Below are 20,763 nucleotides of genomic sequence, written 5' to 3' on the forward strand. Positions count from 1 at the left end.
GGTTGTGCATCTTTTCGATTCTGAAATCTTGAAGAGTCCCATGTTTCCCTTTGGGGTCTTAATTATGAAAAAGCTGTTGAAGTCACAGAAAGTTCTTCAGTATAGCAGTAGAAGCTGAAGTATATAGCTCTCTAGCGTCATTTCTACAATTGCTATGCAAACCATTATAGAAGCTTCCCCGAAGCTCTTTCTTCTCTGAATTGATTTATCTAATACAACAACATACCCTTCTAAATCCGACAATGTGGGGTCTGGGGAGGGTAAAATCAGAATTGAAACAAGAAAATTCTTAAATGACATAAAACGTTTGAATAATAATGAGAAAAAAATTAAGGTATTTCATTCATTTTTCACTACCATTTCCTTCATCTTTTTTCTGTTTTCTGTTTTATATTTGAGTTAATCAAAGAAAAAAGTTTAGAAACGTTACAGAACGAGTACACGTGGCAATTTTTACGAGTGCCATGGAGAATAATATGAAGTTGACTGCTTCCTCGCTAACTTCAGATATATATCCTCATTAATCCCTCCGCTTACTTTATGACGGCATTTGATCGAGTACAAAACTTAAAAGAGACATATTATTGGCACATGCCAAAAGCATGTTACGAATTATGATCTTAAACGTGCCATGATATTTATTCTATGGACATAAGAGCACATCATTAGGAGTTTCCTGCTTCTAACTGCACATTTCACGAATATTAGCACAAAGACAAAAGCCATAACTAAGCAAGAGGAAAAAGGGTTGAGACTAAATTTATCACCGAGACACCCGAAGGGCCGGCCATAGCTAACAAGAATTCAAAGTAGAGCACAATTACATTTTAAACTGACTCTGCGATAAATGTAGGTATGTGAGCTTAAGCTGGTGCTAAAGGGCACTGCAAAATTTTCCTTATCTACATGAATGAATGGTAGAACATAGAGAGAACAAAGAACGAATAAGGAAACAGGACACCTAAATAGATGATAATTGACAGTGCAGTTCCTCTTCCGGAATTCTTCAGTTGCTGATTCTTGATTCGAATGTAAAAGATACCTCCAGAGGAAACAATCTCCAAACCTCAGTTTGATAGCAGAACCATCCAACAGGGAAAAATTTGTACTACTTCCCATTACTGTTCCCATGCTTGTGGAAGGGCCAAATTTTTGCCAGGCGCTCTAGAACCGATGCACTTTTCGAGAAATATCCAGAGAACCCTTGAGGAGTTGACGGTGGTGGGAAATCTTCAGCCGGCATGGCAAATGGACGAATTAGTTTTTCCATGTTTGCTAACGTAAGATATGAACCGACTTCTTGAAGCCTTTCAGGACCCATTATTGGCAGTGTGTGCTCTTGATGCAATGAAGCAGCTATCTCATCATTTACCTGCAAATTAACCATGAAACGAAAAGAAGCTGTAGTTTCTCTATCATCTTCATGTTATAGTTGAAAATAATTGTTGTACACAAGTCGGAATACTCATTTCTAAACACAGCTTTACAAAGGCATTAATCAAATGAGATGGCATGACAGGTGGTTACAGCAGTCAGATTTATCGAAAAGGTTATCTTTTTCAGTTACATTTTTTAAAGAGGAGACAATACCTCCAGTGGGGACAGATCGGCGCCACGGCTAAAAGTCATCTCTATGCGGAACCTTTTAGGGTCTTCCAGAGCCACCTGCACCAAATTCCGATACAATATGAATCCGGCAGACATCTATCAGGAGTTATTCATCATACGAAAACACTACTACATCACATGTTGCAACAATGCTAATCAAGTTTTAATCCAGACATTGTATTCAAACCAAAGAGGATCTAAAATCTTCTAGAATATATCATACTTATAGTCTATTCCTTAATTCTCAGGAAAATAAATCTGCTCGCTAACATTGCTGTCCCGGAGATTCATATGCCAAGTCAACAAATATCAAGAATCATACCTGAGTTTTCCCCGGGGATGTGAGGTGGGGCAGGGGGGGATTGAGGGGTTGGTTCTATTACAAGAGTTCTGGCAAAGTTTAGCGATGTGCTGAAAATAACACAACTTTTTTACTTACCAATAAAAAACGAGAATACTATATAATTCCAGTTCTTTAAAACAGTCACATTCAAGATAACCTCTCTTCGCCTGCAAAGCCATAAGAGAAAGATGCAGAGATACGGCTGTGTCCGCCCGCATAGTTCTCTTTCCGGCCCCCCTTCTCCAAAACACCCCAGAAAGCAGAAAATAGCTTCATATATTTAAGGTACACCAAAATACTGATTCACATGAGCAATTACTTATCCTGCCTTTTCATTTTCTTTGTTCTCCAGTAGGGGAAAAAAAAGATGTACGAACCTCAGTGTTCTCGAACATCCTCAGTACAATATGACTCATGTAATCCAGCTCCTTGGTTCTGAACAGGCGATCCAAAGCATTGTCGCACACAAGGCTGTCCTCTCCTTGAAGAGACTCATCCAGGTTGCAATAACGAAGAACATTCATCAAGGAATGAATATGCGACTCCTGTCAAGTCAAATAATCAGTAAACTAGAATTCGAAGAAGGGAAGGAGGAGGGGGAGAAAAATCTAAATAGAGAAAATAACAGTAAGCAAACTGTTACTAACCCTAGGGTGTCGAACAAAAAACTATTCATATCAAACAAGCAGAGTTAATATAAGTTCAAAGGGAGAAACACCACATTGCATACATATTTTATTGTTACATATGATGGAATGAGTCGGCTGAACAGAAATGAGAATTTGTTTTGAAGTGATGGAGTATTCTCCTTGATGCATCAACTGTTTATAAACTCCAAAGTTTGAACTAACCATCCATGTTTGATAAATAGAAGTTGATTTAGTGTTTGCTCTTTGCTAATTAGCTGTTATAACAAAGTTATCCGAACCATCTCAACTAAAATGTTAAGCTAAAATAGGACAAGTTAATTTATTTATTCTGATCTTCAAGATGCTGGTCACGTGCGAGTCAAAAAAGTTTCTTTGGGCCAAAAGCACGTACAGCAGCAAGAAAATACAGTAGAATAACTAGAAAATCCAATTGCAAGTTTCCACTTACTGATGTGAAGTACAGGCGTGTTCGCACATGTCTTTCAGGAGTTCTGACATTTGCATACCTGGAAAAGGTAGATAACTAAATAATCAAGTAGAATACAATGAAGTACTCTGCATTCTTATCTCAAATTACAGAGACATATCTAGATAAACACAAAAGCAACACTAGGAAATACAAGTTCAACCGAACATCTACTTAAGTGAATAGAACCGCATACTTTGGATCTAAGCGGTACTTTGTCTCTTTGTCATCATCATCATCTTGATCCATAGATCTCTCACTATTGAAGCTAGTTCTTCTAGACTCTTCATTCCGAGTGTGAGGCTTAGTATGATACTCTGTATCTTCCTTTGTTGTCTTATTCACAGCCAAATTGTCTTGACTACCTTTCAACTCAGCCACACTTAGAGCTTCTTCACGGGTATTCCTTAGATCAATCATAATTTTACCCAACAAGCGGCGAGCAATCTGAATGAACAACTCATAGATTATGCATTGATGTCTCTATAAACCTTCATTACCATGTAAACAGACTGATCACCCAACCCTTCTTTTATTACATTCTGGTAGGAAAAGTGAGTAACAAAATAGTGGCAGACCCAAGATAAGTTAGCTGGGGAGGAGAAGAATTATTTTTAAAAACATTTTTCAGATTTTTGAAGGAAACTGAACCGTAGGAACTAAAGATACCTAATCGATCTACCAGGAACTCTTAAGCAAACCACAACTTGACCAGATTTCTTCTTTGATAACTAAAGACTCCTTCATTTAGATTAAGATACGAAATCTAACGGTGCCAATAGCAGTGAATAGGGTGGTATAAAACGAAATTATGATGCTGCCCTCTATCCAACAATAGGTAGACAAGAAAGAACGCATGAAGTCGTTCTGCTACAGATAAAGGAAAACACTGAGGAAAGGACCTGGCTCTGAATGTAAGATGTTTTACCTTTGATCCAATCTTTAACTTCTGCTCTGGATTTATCCCATATTCATTTGGAATAACACCATCTGCAAGTACCTGAAATTCGAACACAATCATACTTTCTTTTAGAAGTCAATCATGTTAACTCTTAAGACAACATTGCAAAACCCTCGTACATTTGAAAAAAAATAAAAAAAATTCCGGAATACTGGAGACAACAGACTGATAGCCTAAAAGCTGGAAAAGTTGCAATGCCATATAGAAGTGTTGCTACAGAGAAAATTAAGATAGGTAATAAAATATGGCACCAGACTCTAATCTTGTGTTGGAGTCATTTCCATTTTTTTTTTTTTTCTGGGGGGAGGGGGGAAGGGTTTTCCTAATAGTACCTGAGCAACCTTAAAAAGTTCATTCAAGCCCCCTAGATTCAGATGTGAATTGTGCAAAAGATCATACCTGTAAACAAAATCACAAAGTTCAAAAGAACATAAAGACAAGGGCGTAACAGACGAGATAAAATCTTGAAAATGCTCTTTCAATGGCATGTTGATGAAAAAAAACATAAAAGTATTTTAAATTAACCAATTATGCTATGAATGTTAAGTTACAGAGTTCACTTACTTGCACGAGTCATAAACATCTGGAATTTGCGTGATATCAAAACGACTGTAATTAAATATAGTGTGTTAGGGAAAACACCAAGAAGGAAACCATTTTAATCCACAGCCAGCAGATTAGTGAAAATTATTAGCATCTGGATAGCGGAGGTCCAAGAAGCAACACAAATATGTTCAAGCTCAGACGAATTAAGATTAATCTAGCAAAAGCAAAATCTTACTCTTTCCGTTCGTTATATAAATCCCTCTCTAGTTTTCTCCATCTTGCATACATGAGTAGAAACCCCTCGCTACCACAAGGTAAACCCGCAGCAATACGATCAACATCAATATTTGTTTTACCAAGCGCTTTAGCTTGATCATAAGGTGGGATTACATCATATGGGCTTGCCTCGGCAAGTTCTTCATCCTCATCCTTAGCAAGAAGCCTCACTTGCTCTGTCACCTTCTTAGTAAATTTCACCTATGCAAATATAGAAATACACATAGCAACATAAAAGGAGGAAATAGCACCAAAGAACCAAATTCAAATGCTTGCAGTATTAGTAGACTGAAATCAGTGATTCAGAACAAAGGATTCCACTGACAAGGAAAAGAAACATATGAAGCGGGTAAAAGATAAATACTCAACGAGAATCAAAGGGAATAACAAGATGAATCATGAACTTTAAATTGATTTTGAGTAGAAGCTTGGTCCAACGGGAGATAGAAATTAATACTTACCAATTCAGGTAGAAGTTCAGATGCATTAGGAGGGAGTCCTGCTCCATCAACCATCCAAGGTTTCTCAGCTGATCCATTGTTATGAAGTATCTTTGTTCCAGAAGTAATTATGTCGTTCAACCTTGCCTAATGACAACAAGGGGAGACGTATTTTAACAGCAGAAAGAATGTTAAAAAAAAAAAAAAAAAAAAAAACTGTAAGTTAAAAGATCCTGAATTGGTAAACAGGATTATACTCAACTCTTACAGTAAATGTAATCTATTAGCTTTTTAGTGCTTCAAGTGATTGCTAAACATATCCATCCAATGGAATTAATTAATGCAGTCTTTGTTTTATACAACAGCATCCACCAGAAAATACTTTCTTTATGGTATTGGACAACAGTATAATTTCAAAGGTTCTCATTCGCTCCAAATTCAACCAAACAACGACATGAAAAAGCAACAAAATTGCAGCACATGCCTTGTCCTTCAATGGCAATTCGTACACAAGTGAGACTTAAAATTTTCCAGTATACTGGATACAGTATGGATAACTAACAGAGACACTGAGTCTAGTCATCATAAAGAATACTAAGTCCATCCACAGGTAGACCTATCTGATACAGCATCCATCCCAGCTTTCGCAACATGATTTTTTTCTAAATATCCTGCCCTAGAATCCAAGATCTTTGGACTGAGCCATAATTGTTGTTTGTTCCTGCCTCAGGCAGTAAATATGAAACACTTAAGGCTTTCTGTCCCCAACTTTCATCCAATAAATCCTTGATTTTTTTTTTTTTTTTTTTTTTTTTTTTGATAATGGAAAAGAGAGACTTCTCTTAAAAGATGATTAAATTCTTTAGGCAAATGAATTCAAGTTTTCCTCAAAAAGTTTGGATTCCTCAAATTAAAGCCGGCAAGTTCATGGAACCAATTATACAAAATTGTAACAAGCTAATCATCAGATCACTGACACTTGCACCAATAGCATCAGATTTGAAATGGATAACTTATCACTGTTTAGAATCAAATTAACACTATGGATTGAAAAAACCACAAACTTGAATCAATACTGGCAGGAGATTTTCCAATGTGCTTGTAAATTTGAACAAGTGTAAGAAAAGGAAAACCTTGGCATCTTCCATTTCGATACTGGCATTGTCAAGTCCATCAAGCATGGAAGAATCCTTGCTAACCAGTGACACCTTCAAGCGAAGAAGAAAACACATAGTTCAATCATCTCAGTTGTAAGTCCAACTCTAGAAGTATACCCTTTATAACAACATACAAACCAGGATTGGTGTTAATTGTCCTTCCAAGTCAAGTAGACCTTTGGCGAATGCAGCTGCAGACATCTGCCGAAATATAATGCATCATGTAAACTCAACATTAGCGGACAAAACAAATAGCCAAGGACATAATTAACAATTTAAAGGTCATGGAACAAAAGTGGAGTACTTGTATAAGAAAATTTGAAACACCAACCAGGAGAAAAGAAATAGAAAACAAAACAGCTATGAAGCAATACTAAGACTACTAAGTGATTCTTGAGCAAAAGCAAGGAACTAACCTGCACACGGCCCTCATCGGAGCTGTATATTTTTAGGTCATGGCGATATGTACTATGGAGGCGAAGGAGGCCTGTACCTTCACCTGTGGTTCAAAGCAAATGGAGATTAAGCAGGAGATGCACTGAGAATATCACCCACCCCCAACACCCGATTTGATCAAATAGGAAAAAGGTGATATCCATCAAAGCATTAAGTCGTGTAGCTGCAAATTTTTTATACACCATTTTCAAAAGACGATGCAAATAAACTTTTCTAATACTTTTAAATTGAAAATGCTTCAGCTGGAAGTAGTTTATCTGAAACTTTCTTAAACCACATTTGGCAAAAGATGATGCAAAGGAAGATTTGATTTTCGAGAAAACTTTGGGAAGTTAAACGAAAGACGGCGGAGGGCTCCAGCTAACCTGGATACATGTTATTCCGGAAGTATCTTCCAAGCTCTTCAGCCTGCCAAGCAATTTCATCAAAGCAAGAAAGAAAGGTTAAGACTGTATTTGATCCATGTCACAAGGAAACTATTCACTTCAACAGACCGATATAAATCATTTTTTACGCATAATCTACCTGCTTTCTGCCAGCGTGAGTGAGAACGCCCCCGTATTTTAGAATCATAAGAGCTTCAACAGGCCGTTCTTCTTCACCTTCACCATTTGACTTTGCAACTTTAGCCCATTTTAGTGGCTTTAGCTGAACCTTTCTATAAATACCTGAAAAATGTCCCCCCTGCAATCCAGGTTAACATTTTAACAATGAATACGAACAGCGAAAATTGAAAGCATAAAAGTTTTTGTATAATATGTCTTCATCTAGTTAGGTAATTTTCCGGAAAATACATGCCAGCAGCAGAAAAAAGACGGAATCAGAGGAGAAACAAAACAGAAGAAGCTACTGGCTACCATTATACTTGCCATAACACTTACCATTATACTGGAAAACTTTTTTTGAAGATTGTCAATTCAGGAATTATCAAATTGTGTAGGGAGTTTAATATAGTTTCTTCTTTCAACCAAACATAATACTCCCTCCATCCCAATTTATGTGATGGTATTTGACTTGGCACGGAGTTTAAGAATGGAAGGAAGACTTTTGAAACTTGTGGTCTATAACAAGCCATAGATAGTTGTGTGGCTATAAATCATCTCAAGGTAAAATGGGAAGCTTAAAGTTCAATTATTATTACTAAATATAGAAAGGTGTCATTCTTTTTGGTACTGACTAAAAAGTAAAGAGTGTCAAATAAATTGGGACGCAGAGAGTATCACTTATAAGAGCAAGAGAGATCAATTATTACCCAATACTCAAAGTTAGTAATAAGAAATGAAATTGAAAAAAGATACTGTAAAAAATATTAATCCCTCCGTTTCATTTTATGTATTTGAGTTTGACTGGGCACAAAGTTTAAGAGAGTAAAGGAGATTTTTGAATGGTATTAACTAAACATGTGTCTAATGTACCAAAATGCCCTTTGAATCTTGTGGTCTTAAACATACCATGCGGGATATTAGAGTTAAAAAGCTAGCTAAATATTGAAAATTACATCCTTTTTGAAAGAGACCAAAAAGGAAAGTAAAACACTTAAATTGAAACACAGGAAATAATAAATTTTAAGAAGAATGCTGGTTGCTTTCTAGATAGAAAGGAAAAGAATCAAGTAACATGATGAAAAATTCCATTAATACTCACAGAATAGAGGAGCTTTCTGTAATTTTGAAACCAGAAGGAAAGCACTGAGTGAATCAGGTAAACTTCAAGGAAAGTTCTGTAATTAACCTTTTAATAATCAAGGAAGATGTTCAACACTTAATTCTCCAACTCCACTTCCTATTCTAGAATGTCCTGTCCAATGGTATCGATCTACAATTATCACAACTTGCCATATGCAAATATAGGCCCAAATTTGAATTGCAGGACAAGGAAAAGGAACTATATTAATGAAAAATAATAACTATAATCCAAAAGCTAACTTTCAAAACTATCCTAGCTGGTGAAACAGAATACATGAGATATTAGATTACATCATAAGTGTGATAAATGATGTTTTTTTCTAAAACGGTTGAGAATAATATGCAAGATCACGATTCATTTTCCTTCACCTACGAGCAAGGAAAAAGGACAAAAAATATGAAAAAGTTCAGGCCCGTGTATTAAATTTATAGATCCCAAAACCACTATTTTCTATTGAGAAATGGTCAGACAATCGATGCGAACGTGTGTATTTTCTAGTGTTTTCTCCTTGTAGCTACGTGCACCAATTTATATTATTGCATAGTATTGCATGGAATGCATTGAAGAAAGGAATCCATCTCTTTTAACCAACCCCTCTTACTAGATTGAGAAAAGCAAATGCATAGTTCAAGAAAATCCCACTGACCTCCTCAAGGACAGCTTTTACTTGACGAAGTTTCTCAGCATGCTCAATGTCTTCAGCTTCACTATCACTTTCCCGACCAGGCCTACACAAGAATCAGCAACAAAAGATCACTATAACGTACAGTTTAAACACAATTAGAATATATAATTCAACAACTACTATGTTTAATAGATAAAGAACATGTAGTTGTCTCTAAAGTGCAAGGGAAATCATGACTTTTATTCAACTTTAAAAATTATAGTAAAGTAGCAAAGTTCAGACGGCCTTATAGCAATAGCAAATATGAGCTGAAGAAAATTAGAGTTTCACTAACCTAGAACGTGGCACTAGGGCTCTGGTGGCATCCAAAAGATCTTGCAATTGCACAGCAGTTTTAAGCTTTGTCTGTGCAAGTTTAAAAGCAAAAGAACAATATTAATCACCTAAGACCAATAGATAAAAAGAAAAAGAAATTGTATCATGAGAGTAAAGAAGCACCTCTGATCTAGGTTTACCGCCATTGTACTTTAACATCAGATTTAAAAGTTTTTCCTCAGTAACCTTCAACTTCACTTTCTGTTTTGGAGTTCGATCACCACTGTTCCAGTTGAGAATGGTTAAGTAAAGTAGACAAATGATTTATCTTGCAAGGGTAAGAGGCATAGGAGTATGTCTTACTGCCGAACAATTGCAACTACACATCGTAGCTCCTCTGATTGTCCAAATGTGCCGATCAGCCCACTTCCTACACGTGTTAACCCCTCAGAAGGCTGAACTGGTTCACTGACTTTCCACGGTAAAGTTGGTGGGATTGTCGATGAAAGATGTGGAGCTTTTGCATCTAGAAACATCTTCCACAACACACAAGCAGCATCATCGTAGTACCTTTACTCAGCCATCATTGCAATAACTATCTTTAGAACCAATCAAATAATGCACAAACTGATGACAATACAAGTCATATAGCCGCTACTATTATAAATTCTACTATTATAAATTGAGTCATATCAGTAATGACTACTGATATAATAAATGACAATACACCAACAGCACTAACACTAAAAAAGTAGGAAAAATCTATTAACGAAAACACATGAAGTATGAATGAAGGTCCCAATAAAGTGATGAACATTCAACAACAACTTCTGGTTATCAAACAATACAACATGAATCAATTGAGGCAGCAGATGTTTCTCCGATAAAAGAAATTTGTTCTTTGAGAATCTTAGTAAAAGTATCCTACCTAGATGAGACAAATATCGGGCAGGGGAAGGGAGGGAAAAAGAGGCATGCATCTTAATTCCACTAAGATCATTAATCCCCAAAAGAAATTGTTTTAAGATAAGAAACTACATGTGGACGTATTGGTATAAATATTTTCACTTCTCACACATATTAGGTTCAAGTACTTCCTTTTTTATTTCTTCATTCTGCTGACTTTTATTCTTCCTTGTAGAGTGTTGGTCACTGGTACTACATATGCTAGGAACCCTTACATCACTTTGCACAAAAGTAGAAGAGGCCATATTCACTGGGATAGTGACTATCATCAGTGGATGAATTCCATAACTGATCAAGCGAAACCCCTGTTTTTTCCATGCATAATCTTCTAGGAGTTCAGTTTTTTGGGCGAAGTGACGAGTCAAGACTAACAGACAGTTGCACCTTCAAGAAAGCAATGTTTTCTTTTTGTATTAATTTTTTCGATTAGCAAGTAATTCTATTGAGTGAAAGGGAATATTCCCGCAAACAAGTAAGCCTATATCCAGCAAAAAGATGACTTTTTACAACCATCCAGTCATCATTTCTCCCTTTTCCTTTTTAAGGAAGAGATTCTGTTTTAATTGTGTTCTCTTTTTCAACTTCTGGTTGGGTTAGGCGTGTTATTTCTAAGACTATGTCAGCTACCTTAATCCCGAAGTAGTTGGGCTCGACTATATGAATCCTAAATATCCATTTCGCTCCATTTGGACCCATTTCATGCAATGGTCAATAATTTGGAGTACCTAACACTAAATTCCTCCATATTAATAGTTGGAATCGCCTATATGAATCTTCTGCTTCTATTGTGCTTTTGTTAGATTTGCATAATTCTAAAAGATGTAGGTCTTTGTGAGATGACTTCGTCTGACTTTAGGTCAACTTTGTACCCTTTTAACACCCTTAATCATCATATTAACAGACCTGTGTTGTCTTTAAGACTACCTTTATTATGAAACTGATAGAAAAATGCTTAAAACACTGATTAGATTGGAATATGTGTATTATTTAATTGATTTTTGAGGAAGATGGAGAAACTCACTTGTAAGAGTTCTTCACAAAGCTCCAGCCATTCACATCACAAACATATGAACGTCCCTCACTACGCAATAGATCGAAGCCACAAACCTGAAACGAGATACTTTCATTGCTTTATTTTCTCAGGGATAAAACAGCGATAAATTTAGCCAACACTATGAAAGAAAAGAAGGGAAAATTAGCTAGTGTATATGCTCCAGCCCTGAGATCTTCATGTATCACTAAACCCCGATATAAAAGATAACTCATGTTTATTTGGCAAAGAAAAGCAATAAATCCTGTTGTATATAGATTAAAGGAATCATATCTTACAAGTGTGGTTTACAAGGACATCAGTGTCATCTATCTTCTGCAGTTGGAACATTATATGCCCAGGTCACAAGAGATTAGAGGCAAAAAAAGGAATCTTTTAATTGACTGTGAGATAATGGACAGTCAACCTACTCAAAACATGAAATGCAGTAGAATATGAGACATATTGCAGAGAACGATGCCGCTTAGCCTTTACCAGGAGGGGTTACTGAGGATAAGGATGAGGCTACCCAAAATAGCTGATTGTTGAAGGTAAAATAAGAGCGTACACCAATATGTGTTGACATGTAATAGTAAACTTAGATGACTTACTGCTTGCCTAAAGGCTATGCAAACTTCTCTAGCCATTTGCTTTTCTGCAGGGGTAAGTAGAACAGGATACCGAACCTGCAAAATGAAGCAACTTTCAGTTTATTGTTGAATAAATTTCTATAGAAACTTAAAATGATTACATATCTTAATCTAACTGCTGAAAAGATAATGCTGGACCCATCCATATTAGGGGAAGAGAAGCTCAGTACTTCGATAAGTTCTTCTTTTTTTTTTTTTTTTTTTTTTTTTGCCCCAACCCTGATGCAAACTCATCCCCTCCCCAGGGAAACAGTGGTTTTAACTAAAACCCTAAGCCTAATAGTTGGATGTGGAGGGACTATATCACTACAACGACCATCTAGTTCTTAAATCTGCAGGAGGTTTTAAGGGGATATAAGTGTGTCTCTCATACAGTTTTTAAATATGAAGGAGCTTTTGGGGGATATAAGTGTGTCTCTCACACAGCGCAAGACAAAGATTAAACCTGTAGGGAAAAGAAGATGATACTTTGTTTCTCTGTTCTAATCTTTGCGATTTGGCAACAGGCATCCAAATTACAGAATAGGAACAGATAGAAAGACTTATGTTGAAGAAACAACTTACTTCTTTTCCGTCAGGATTTCTCATAACAACACCATCAACAACAGGAGATTTCCTCGCCTCTGCATGTGCATAATCTGGACCAACTGTATACACCTACATAAATACAAAAAGAAAGCTCAGATCATGGAATAAGCTACAAAATTTTAACACATTGCAAAAACATGTGTATGATTACTCCCATCTATAGAAGACATTTGACAGGTTTAGACTAATGAAACCAAGTTGTAAAGTCCAAAGCTATGATATGTTATGAAAGTTGCTTGATAGGATAAATATATGAGATACATCAAAGTTATGCAACATTACCCTTCTACTTTATTTTTGAGGCTATGAGGGTTGGACTGGCCACATGTACATGCAAAAATAAATCCATCCTTTTCTCTCTCTCAACCCCCTCCTACCTCCCTCTTCTCTTAAAAAAAGAGTTCAAAACAGAACATTTTATTTTATAAGTGAATGAGAAGGACCATAAACTTATGCCAAAAGAGTAACACCTATATGTGCGTTGTTAATTGATAATCATGCACAATATGCACATGTTCACAGTTGAAATTAAATCTTTCAGTGTGCTCCTAAGGCCCTATGATGTATGAGCAAATGTTGAGCAAACCTATAGTTTCTCCTCACTAAATCAAATCCTTACGCCAGTCATAACAAGTGTCTTATGCTCTAAGTTATTAGTATGCCTTTTAGCATACTATATTACAATTATGTCCTTTATCATATTATATTTCAACGATATATGAGCTGGTAGATCCGAGTTAACCAAAAATGAGGACGACCACAAGCAGCATAGGGGTTGTTCAAGTATACTTTCATCGTAGACCAGAAACAAACTAAAGTCCGCTTGCCAATTAAAGCGAAATCATTCATGCAGGGATACTGAAGTATAATGTTAGGAACCTTAACGTCTGTTCCTCCTGTGGGCATGAATTCCTCATATATGTAGGATCCTTCACGCCTTACTTTTCTAACGTCTGGATGGAACTCACTTGAGCGGTTACCGACCTGAAGGAAAAGCAAGAAGTGAAAATACATCAATTTAAATAACATATTCTAACACGTCATAAGCATTGATGGTCATCATATATGAATCCAACAGTAAACGTAAACTATTATCAGATGAGAGATGATAGAAACCAACATTTAATGCTGAAAATGATAATGCTTTGCAAATCTATAAAGCCTGCTAATTGAAATAAGATGCACAATCGCTTGAATTCAAAGGACTTTTACAAGAAACAAGAAGCAGTGGCAGTTGCAATATCATACACAAAGGAAGCCGGTCAAATCAGAATCAGATCAAGAAAGCAACTCCAATTTTCTTTTATATAATATATTACCTTCCGAAACAATTCTTTCATTCCCCCGCCAGCTGAACTAGGATAGTAAATCATTATTCTGTGGTCATCAGCTACATAAAAGCAAATAAGAGATTGAACTTTCCCATCCTGAGTGGTACTTTTACAATATCAGACAACAATTCCATAGTTCAAAAAGCCTGCAGTACTAATAGCAGCCATCATATGTAAGGGAAATAAAAATCTCTGAATAAAACCAAACTGAACTTTCAAAGAACCTAACAAATATGAAATCTTAACCAAGAGGCATCTTGTTTGTCTGAATTAGATGACACCACCAAAGTGGTTAACTTATCAAGGAACTCGGAGAACATGAGTCCTGTCTTCTCATCTAATTGGCACTGGCAGTCTGCCAAACACATGCATTTTACTTCTAGTGCAAACAATATGGCTGGCGAACTGATCAACAATAGAAAGAGAGACTGACCATTTACAGGCTTTTCCACAAAAGGTTTCCAAAAGCGGTTCCCATGAACTTCAACAAAGTCATCATCTTCAACAAAATAATCCACATGTTGGTAAGGTACTTCTCTGTGAACGCAAGCATACCTTGGCACAGGGATCCCAAACATTTCAAGCCGCTGAATTTCACCAATCAAAATAGAAAGGAAATATCTAAATCATTTTCTGTTTCAAGGAAAAGGAAAAATGCAAGAAGTAGAATAATTTATAGAAGGTCAGTTTAAACAAATGCACCCCCACCAGGGTAGAGTTGCCAACACAATGAGCTATTTATAAGCAGCTTCTTCATTTCACACGTAGGCTAAGGTGGCTCAACCAATTGAAGCAACAAAACTTGGATTGGCAATGCATATGTTCAATTAAGTCGGATTCCTATATCGTTACAACAGTTCAATGATGAAATAAATACTATTGCAGAATAGTCAGTAGATATGATGGTATAACTTTTTCTGATAAAATCAACATATACTTATTGACACTTATAGAGGATTATGCATATCTTTGTAGTTTGTACATATCAAGATGAGGAAGTTTCATTCGATAACCAAGCATACAATTGGAAAAAATAACCAAAAACTGGTACATACCTCGTATACTTTCCTCCTATCATGAAGAAGGTATTGTGGTTCCAATTCATTCACAAGGAAAGGCCTAATACAGAGGAGATAATATAGAATCATAAGTTGTCCACTGTGATGCCAAGGTCTATATAATTGTGTTAGATATTTCTTTCCAACATTTACAGGGGAAAAAAAGAGAATTTTGTTCAAAAAGAAGGTTCTGTTATGATGCCAAACTCTCATCATTACAAAGAGATATTTATCCTTGGAGCTTCACAAGTATCAGATCTTCTTGGTCTTGAGACCTTGTCTAGACAAAAAGTAATATGACCTGACAGTTGTTGTCATTATAACGAATACCACAACTTCAAGTATGATGATCCAGCAGTAACTTAAGAAATGTCTCTGCAAAAGAAATTAGCCAATTCTGACACAAACCAAAAATCAACTTTATCTGGGAAGGAAAGATTGCCAAACAGATCAACAATAATTTCTGGAAAACCCGAGGACAGACTGGTGCCTCATCTCGGTGGGAAAGGGAGAAGGTGATAATGAGGAATAAAAAAGAACATCACAGATACAGGCAAAAGGCGCACGACTCTTGCTTTCATTTTTTTGTCCTGCATTATTTTTCAATTAAGTCTATCCTGCATTATATACTAGCCTTAAACTCCTAATGAATGCTTCAGATCTGCCAAGCCAACCTTTATAGCTTGCCAAAAGAATCAATCACAAACAACAGAGTTACACTGAATCATAGTTTATGATACTATCAAATTTGATGAGCCAAAACATTAAAAAGAGAAGGAGATTGACAATACATCAAAAACCTTAAGCTTGTTGTTTATGCTTTATACATGTTCAGACAGACAATGCTTGTGATTTTATATGGCTATGCACATTGTCTGGACTATTGATAATTAGAGAAAGATCCATAACACTGATGGTGCAAGCGTGCGAAAGAATCTTTATGTTTGTCAAAAGAGATATTCAGAGGACACAGAAAGCCACAAAAGGGAAAGCGAGCATGCCTGAACACTTGAAACTACATAGTGCAATGGATAGAAACTTACTTTCTTAATGAAGCATATGCTTCTGCCTTCTTCAAAGGATATCCACTGGAGTAGAAGGCAATCAAGCAATCACATAACGGCCAGCTGCCACCATGACATGGTACACTAATCAACATGATGCATAGTATATAGTGCAAACTTAATACTAGCTTATTTCAGACACAATTTATCACGGAAAAGATGTAAAACTCAGATTATAAATTAAAAAAAAAAAAAAAGATTATAGAATACGAAGTAGGAATGGATGTCATTGTTGCTCGGGGGTATGGTACCTCTCAATTGGATCCTCGAGAATAGCTTTGTCCCCAAAGTACACAACCTGCAAGTAAAGATAATATACTCTTAAGGAGCCGTTTGGCCATGAGAATTATTCACTTTTTTCAGGAATAATTTTTCACTTTATTCCAAAATCAGTGTTTGGTTATAAAAATTTTCAAATCCAACTTGGAGTAGGATTCCAAATTTGGAGAAGTGCTCCAAACCTATTTTCCAACTCCATCTTCACAAATTCCATTGAATGCTCTACTCTCTCCTTTGCAAAAAGTATAACTAAACACAACTCCAACTTCATAAATTCCAAATAAAGTGAAAAATATTGGTATCTATGGCCAAAAGCCTACTAAAGCTACTGTACTCTTAATAACAAACTAGAAAATACACTCTGCAAAATCAGTTCATGGTTTTAGTGGAATATTTCCCAAGAAACATACTTTTCAGGAGACCCATTGAATAGAAAATGGATACCTCAAATTCACCAAAACATTGCAGCCTTTCAAGAATCTGTCCCATTGGTGCTGAAAAGACCTAAAATTTCATTGAACAAAGGGAAAAAGAATCAGTGGGGGGTTTATAATATGTGCTAGTAATAAAGAATACAGTGGTTTTTATTTGGTGCATGCTGTTGTGCAATTGCAACCAAAACATAGAACAGAACCTCGGAGCCGCATTTCACCTTCTTTTCCATTACACAAACACCAATTACAATCTTCTTTTCCTTCTTCTCTTTCTTCATCTTCTTTTTCTCTTTCTTTCTCTCTGACTGATGACAATAACCTCCAAGATTTCCACTTTTCTCAACCCCACTTCTCATTCTCCCTTTTCACTTCAACAAGCAAACGAACACATTAAATACACGTGTATGCACACATTATAAAGGAAATAGAAAAAAAAAAGTGTCCTTTTCTTTTTACATGAAAATAGAAAAAAGAGTTTGAAAGAAGTAAAAGATACCCACAGATTCAAGAATCCCGTGTGGATAAAGAAAAATACTAAAACTCCACCGTATTTTGTGCAAAAAAAATGAGAATCTTGATAAGGCTTCAAGTTACAAACACATGGAGCCACGAGTACAGAGACAAAAGGCTGCTGGAAAACCGCCACCACGAGAAAATAATACACATAGCCCCAGTTTACGTGGGGCACTTTCATTTTTAGCCGGTCAAAAAAAAATCATATTTTTATATTTAAAAATAATTTTACAATGACATACAACAACACAAATATGTGGCACTTGTTTTAAATCACAGATTTTAGAAATGTTCCGTTCTTTTTTAAATTTTGTTTCTAGTCAAATAATGTGGCACATCAATTGAGACGAGTTAGTAAGTACTATTATTGCTACTAATGGAGTGGTTACTAATTTACTATATGGTATTTAATTTGTGGACGATTTGTTATAACAAATCGACGAGGGGGTCGCCGATGTAGGATAAAAATATTGGATTCTGGAATATACATAAGAGAAAGTGAGAGACAAAAAGAAACTGGAAAAGGGACGTGGAAAGGTTTTTGGGATAGTAATCTTTAAGGATTGGTGCTGCTTTATCCGTCATTGTTTGTTAATAAAGATCTTAGTGTTTTTTTGTCTATCATGTTCGATTTTTTTAAAATATGTATGAGGTCCCCAACTCGAGGCTTATAATTTGTCATTTTGTTAATGTACATGTTTTGGCACGTGATCGAAGCGTGATATGTTTTTTTTTTTTTAGAAAAACTAATCTAAACAACCTTGTTACCTGACAGCTTAAACTAAAATAACTGGCGAATAATCTAATTTGTTTATCCAACTGTTTCAACAAAAAATAGTCGATTGATATCTAATTTGTTGTTAATACCATTGTTTTCTTTCAAAAGAATCTTTACACAGATAGCCAATTGAATCCACTGTAGATTTTTTATAGTCAGTCTACATCGATTATACATTGATTTTATATGATTATATACGTATTAGTTATTATACTTGGACTATATGTATCATATACGTCCGTCTACTTATTTTTAATTTACGTGGTTGGGTGGACGATTATTTAAGTTAATTCTTCATTTTTAAATGAGGATGATGACTAAGGAAAAATGGGAAGCAGAAAAGGAGCACATACCAGACTTCTTTTTAAAAGAGTCCCACTTATTTCAAGTTCATTCTAAAGTCTTCAGAAAATTACGTACACAACTTTAATAGAAGCAATACATAAATCAAATCTCCTTTGTAAAGACAGCGACTCAGAGAGGCAATGAAGGGCCATCACCCCACTCAGAATTACAAACAACACCCTCATACCAAAAGCAAAAGTTTTGAGAAGTTAGGCGGTTCAGTGCCTTAACAAACATTGCACTTTGCAGGTGGTGTATTCTTTGAAAATGATTGAACTTTTTGATAGATCCTCCAAATATAAAGGACATCACCTTTACTATCATTGTATATGCTGGTTTAGTTATATGATTCTTTTCATCTGAAATTTCATAAAATAAAATATATAAAACCTTTGTAAAATTAATTCCTCTTGTATAGGTGGTTATCAGTTAATACCTTCCATATTCGATACAAGTCAGTGCTAATAGTGATCATAACTATATGTTCAGAATGTTTCATCCTGAACAAATTTATTTTAGTACTATAATATTCATTTCAAGTGGAAAAGTTAATTCAGTGGTCTTTTTTTTTATTACGGAGTACTCCACTATCTAGAGCCCGTTTGGACGATATATATATATATATATATATATATATATATATATATATATATATATATATATATATATATATATAACATATTCTATGTTCAAAAAAAAATAAGTTGGGGTAGTCCAACTTATTTTTTTTGGCTTATAAAATTAATCGTTTTTGTTTTATGTTCGCTTTTTTAGATAAACTAAGTTAAATGGGTCCAATTATTTTTTTGATTCATTTATTTTAAGACAAAATGACTTTTTTTTTATCAAATTTTGACCCAAACACTCAAAATTCGAAAACAAAGTAGGAAAATTTTTTTTAAGTCCAACTTATGCCCAATCCAAACGGGCTCCTATTCTATTTGTTGGTTCAATGTCATAAGTGGTCAAAGGAAAATGGGATATGCGACATGGCGTGATTATCCCGGGACCACAAAGGTTAAGGTTAATCATGTCCCTAGGAAGTTAATGTTCTACTATCACATAAATATCCTAATTAGAGACACCAATTAGGAGCGGGCTTTGATTTCGGTGGAACATTCCCTTCCAGTTCTGCTATAGATTTAGAGCCCGTTTGGATTGGTTTATAAGTTGCTAAAGACATACGGTATATACATATAATTTTTTTTGAATATTCAAAACAAATTTAAAATTATTTTGTCTTAAAATAAAGAAAAATAATTAATTTTTATCTAAAGAAAATTTTATTTTCGCTTTTTTAAGCCCATCCAAACAAGCTCTTAGCATTTTAATATTAGAAACAGATATACTCCCTCCGTCCCATAATAAGTGTTATCTTAGCAAAAAAGAAATTGTCCCATAATAAGTGTCACCTTAGAAAATCAAGACATAAATTGACTAGTTTTTTTCAATTCTACCCTTAGACAATAAAGTAATATCTAAATGATGATTGGAAAAGCCACATAGTAATTAACTTGGTATATTGAATTCCCAATGTCAAAATGTTTACTTCTTGTGCATGCTCTAATAAAAAGGTAAAAGTAATTTATTTTTATTATATAGGGGTAATTTGATAAACTTCACATTGCATTATTGATTTCTTAATATGCATGGTTTTTGTTAAGGTGACACTTATTATGGGAAGGGGGGAGTAATATTAAAAGTTTATGACCTTTTAACTTTCCTTAGTTGCTATAAAGACTTGAAGCTTACTTGTATGGATTGTTTACACTAAATTAATAGATGCATAATATGTGTTTGTATATAAAAAAAATCATTAAATTATGATTAATTAATTCATATTTTTACTTTATTAAATCACTTAATCATGACAAACTAAATCAACTTAATATAAACCCGGTTTAAGATAAATATCTGTTACTATATCTTTGTATCCACTATCCTTTGATTCAAAAAATGGACATAATTTATTTCCATTCGCTCACTCATGATCTATCCTACTACTCGCCACTAAATTATCCACCAACCCATTATTATCACATGTTTTTACAATTTTATGACTCCACTAATATTTTATTTGTTTAATGAAAGAAATCCTGACATATAAATATGAGTCTTTCCTGTGGTGTGTGAAAGAAGTGTTAGTAGTTTGTACGAAAAGTGAGGTCGATTTTGTAAAAGAAAAACAGTATGTGAAA

General features: G+C 35.1%; 1 protein-coding gene across 2 annotated transcripts; it reads right to left on the reverse strand.

The window, feature by feature from the left end:
* Positions 1-729: 729 nt before the first annotated feature.
* LOC132047128 (inositol hexakisphosphate and diphosphoinositol-pentakisphosphate kinase VIP2) lies at positions 730-17,582 on the reverse strand. 2 transcript variants are annotated; one of them, XM_059438033.1, is made up of 31 exons: positions 17,430-17,582; positions 17,148-17,297; positions 16,940-16,999; positions 16,468-16,514; positions 16,196-16,279; positions 15,150-15,213; positions 14,528-14,681; positions 14,083-14,153; positions 13,643-13,747; positions 12,740-12,832; positions 12,137-12,211; positions 11,517-11,602; positions 9,893-10,099; positions 9,713-9,812; positions 9,549-9,619; positions 9,236-9,317; positions 7,429-7,587; positions 7,269-7,311; positions 6,864-6,946; positions 6,586-6,648; positions 6,424-6,498; positions 5,312-5,437; positions 4,810-5,051; positions 4,593-4,637; positions 4,361-4,427; positions 3,996-4,067; positions 3,264-3,514; positions 3,050-3,107; positions 2,329-2,496; positions 1,591-1,665; positions 730-1,372 (listed from the first exon to the last, which is right to left on the reverse strand). In XM_059438033.1, exons 2-31 carry the CDS (start codon positions 17,283-17,285, stop codon positions 1,109-1,111), a joined length of 3,228 nt encoding a protein of 1,075 aa, XP_059294016.1. In that variant the 5' UTR covers positions 17,286-17,297; positions 17,430-17,582; the 3' UTR covers positions 730-1,108. The 2 variants fall into 2 exon arrangements, with proteins under 2 accessions (XP_059294016.1, XP_059294015.1); XM_059438032.1 differs by having other exon boundaries at positions 17,130-17,297.
* Between the last annotated feature and the right edge of the window lie 3,181 nt (positions 17,583-20,763).

Source organism: Lycium ferocissimum, chromosome 2, assembly GCF_029784015.1.
Source record: "Lycium ferocissimum isolate CSIRO_LF1 chromosome 2, AGI_CSIRO_Lferr_CH_V1, whole genome shotgun sequence".
Classification (NCBI taxonomy): domain Eukaryota; kingdom Viridiplantae; phylum Streptophyta; class Magnoliopsida; order Solanales; family Solanaceae; genus Lycium; species Lycium ferocissimum.

Excerpts from the sequence above, each read along its gene's own strand:
- LOC132047128 (XM_059438032.1), bottom strand. The coding sequence starts at position 17,285 with ATGAGAAGTGGGGTTGAGAAAAGTGGAAATCTTGGAGGTTATTGTCAT. Across the intron at positions 17,000-17,129 it reads AGGTGAAATGCGGCTCCGAG|GTCTTTTCAGCACCAATGGG; the intron begins GTTCTGTTCTAT and ends ATGAAATTTTAG. Across the intron at positions 3,515-3,995 it reads AGTTAAAGATTGGATCAAAG|ATTGCTCGCCGCTTGTTGGG; the intron begins GTAAAACATCTT and ends TTGTTCATTCAG.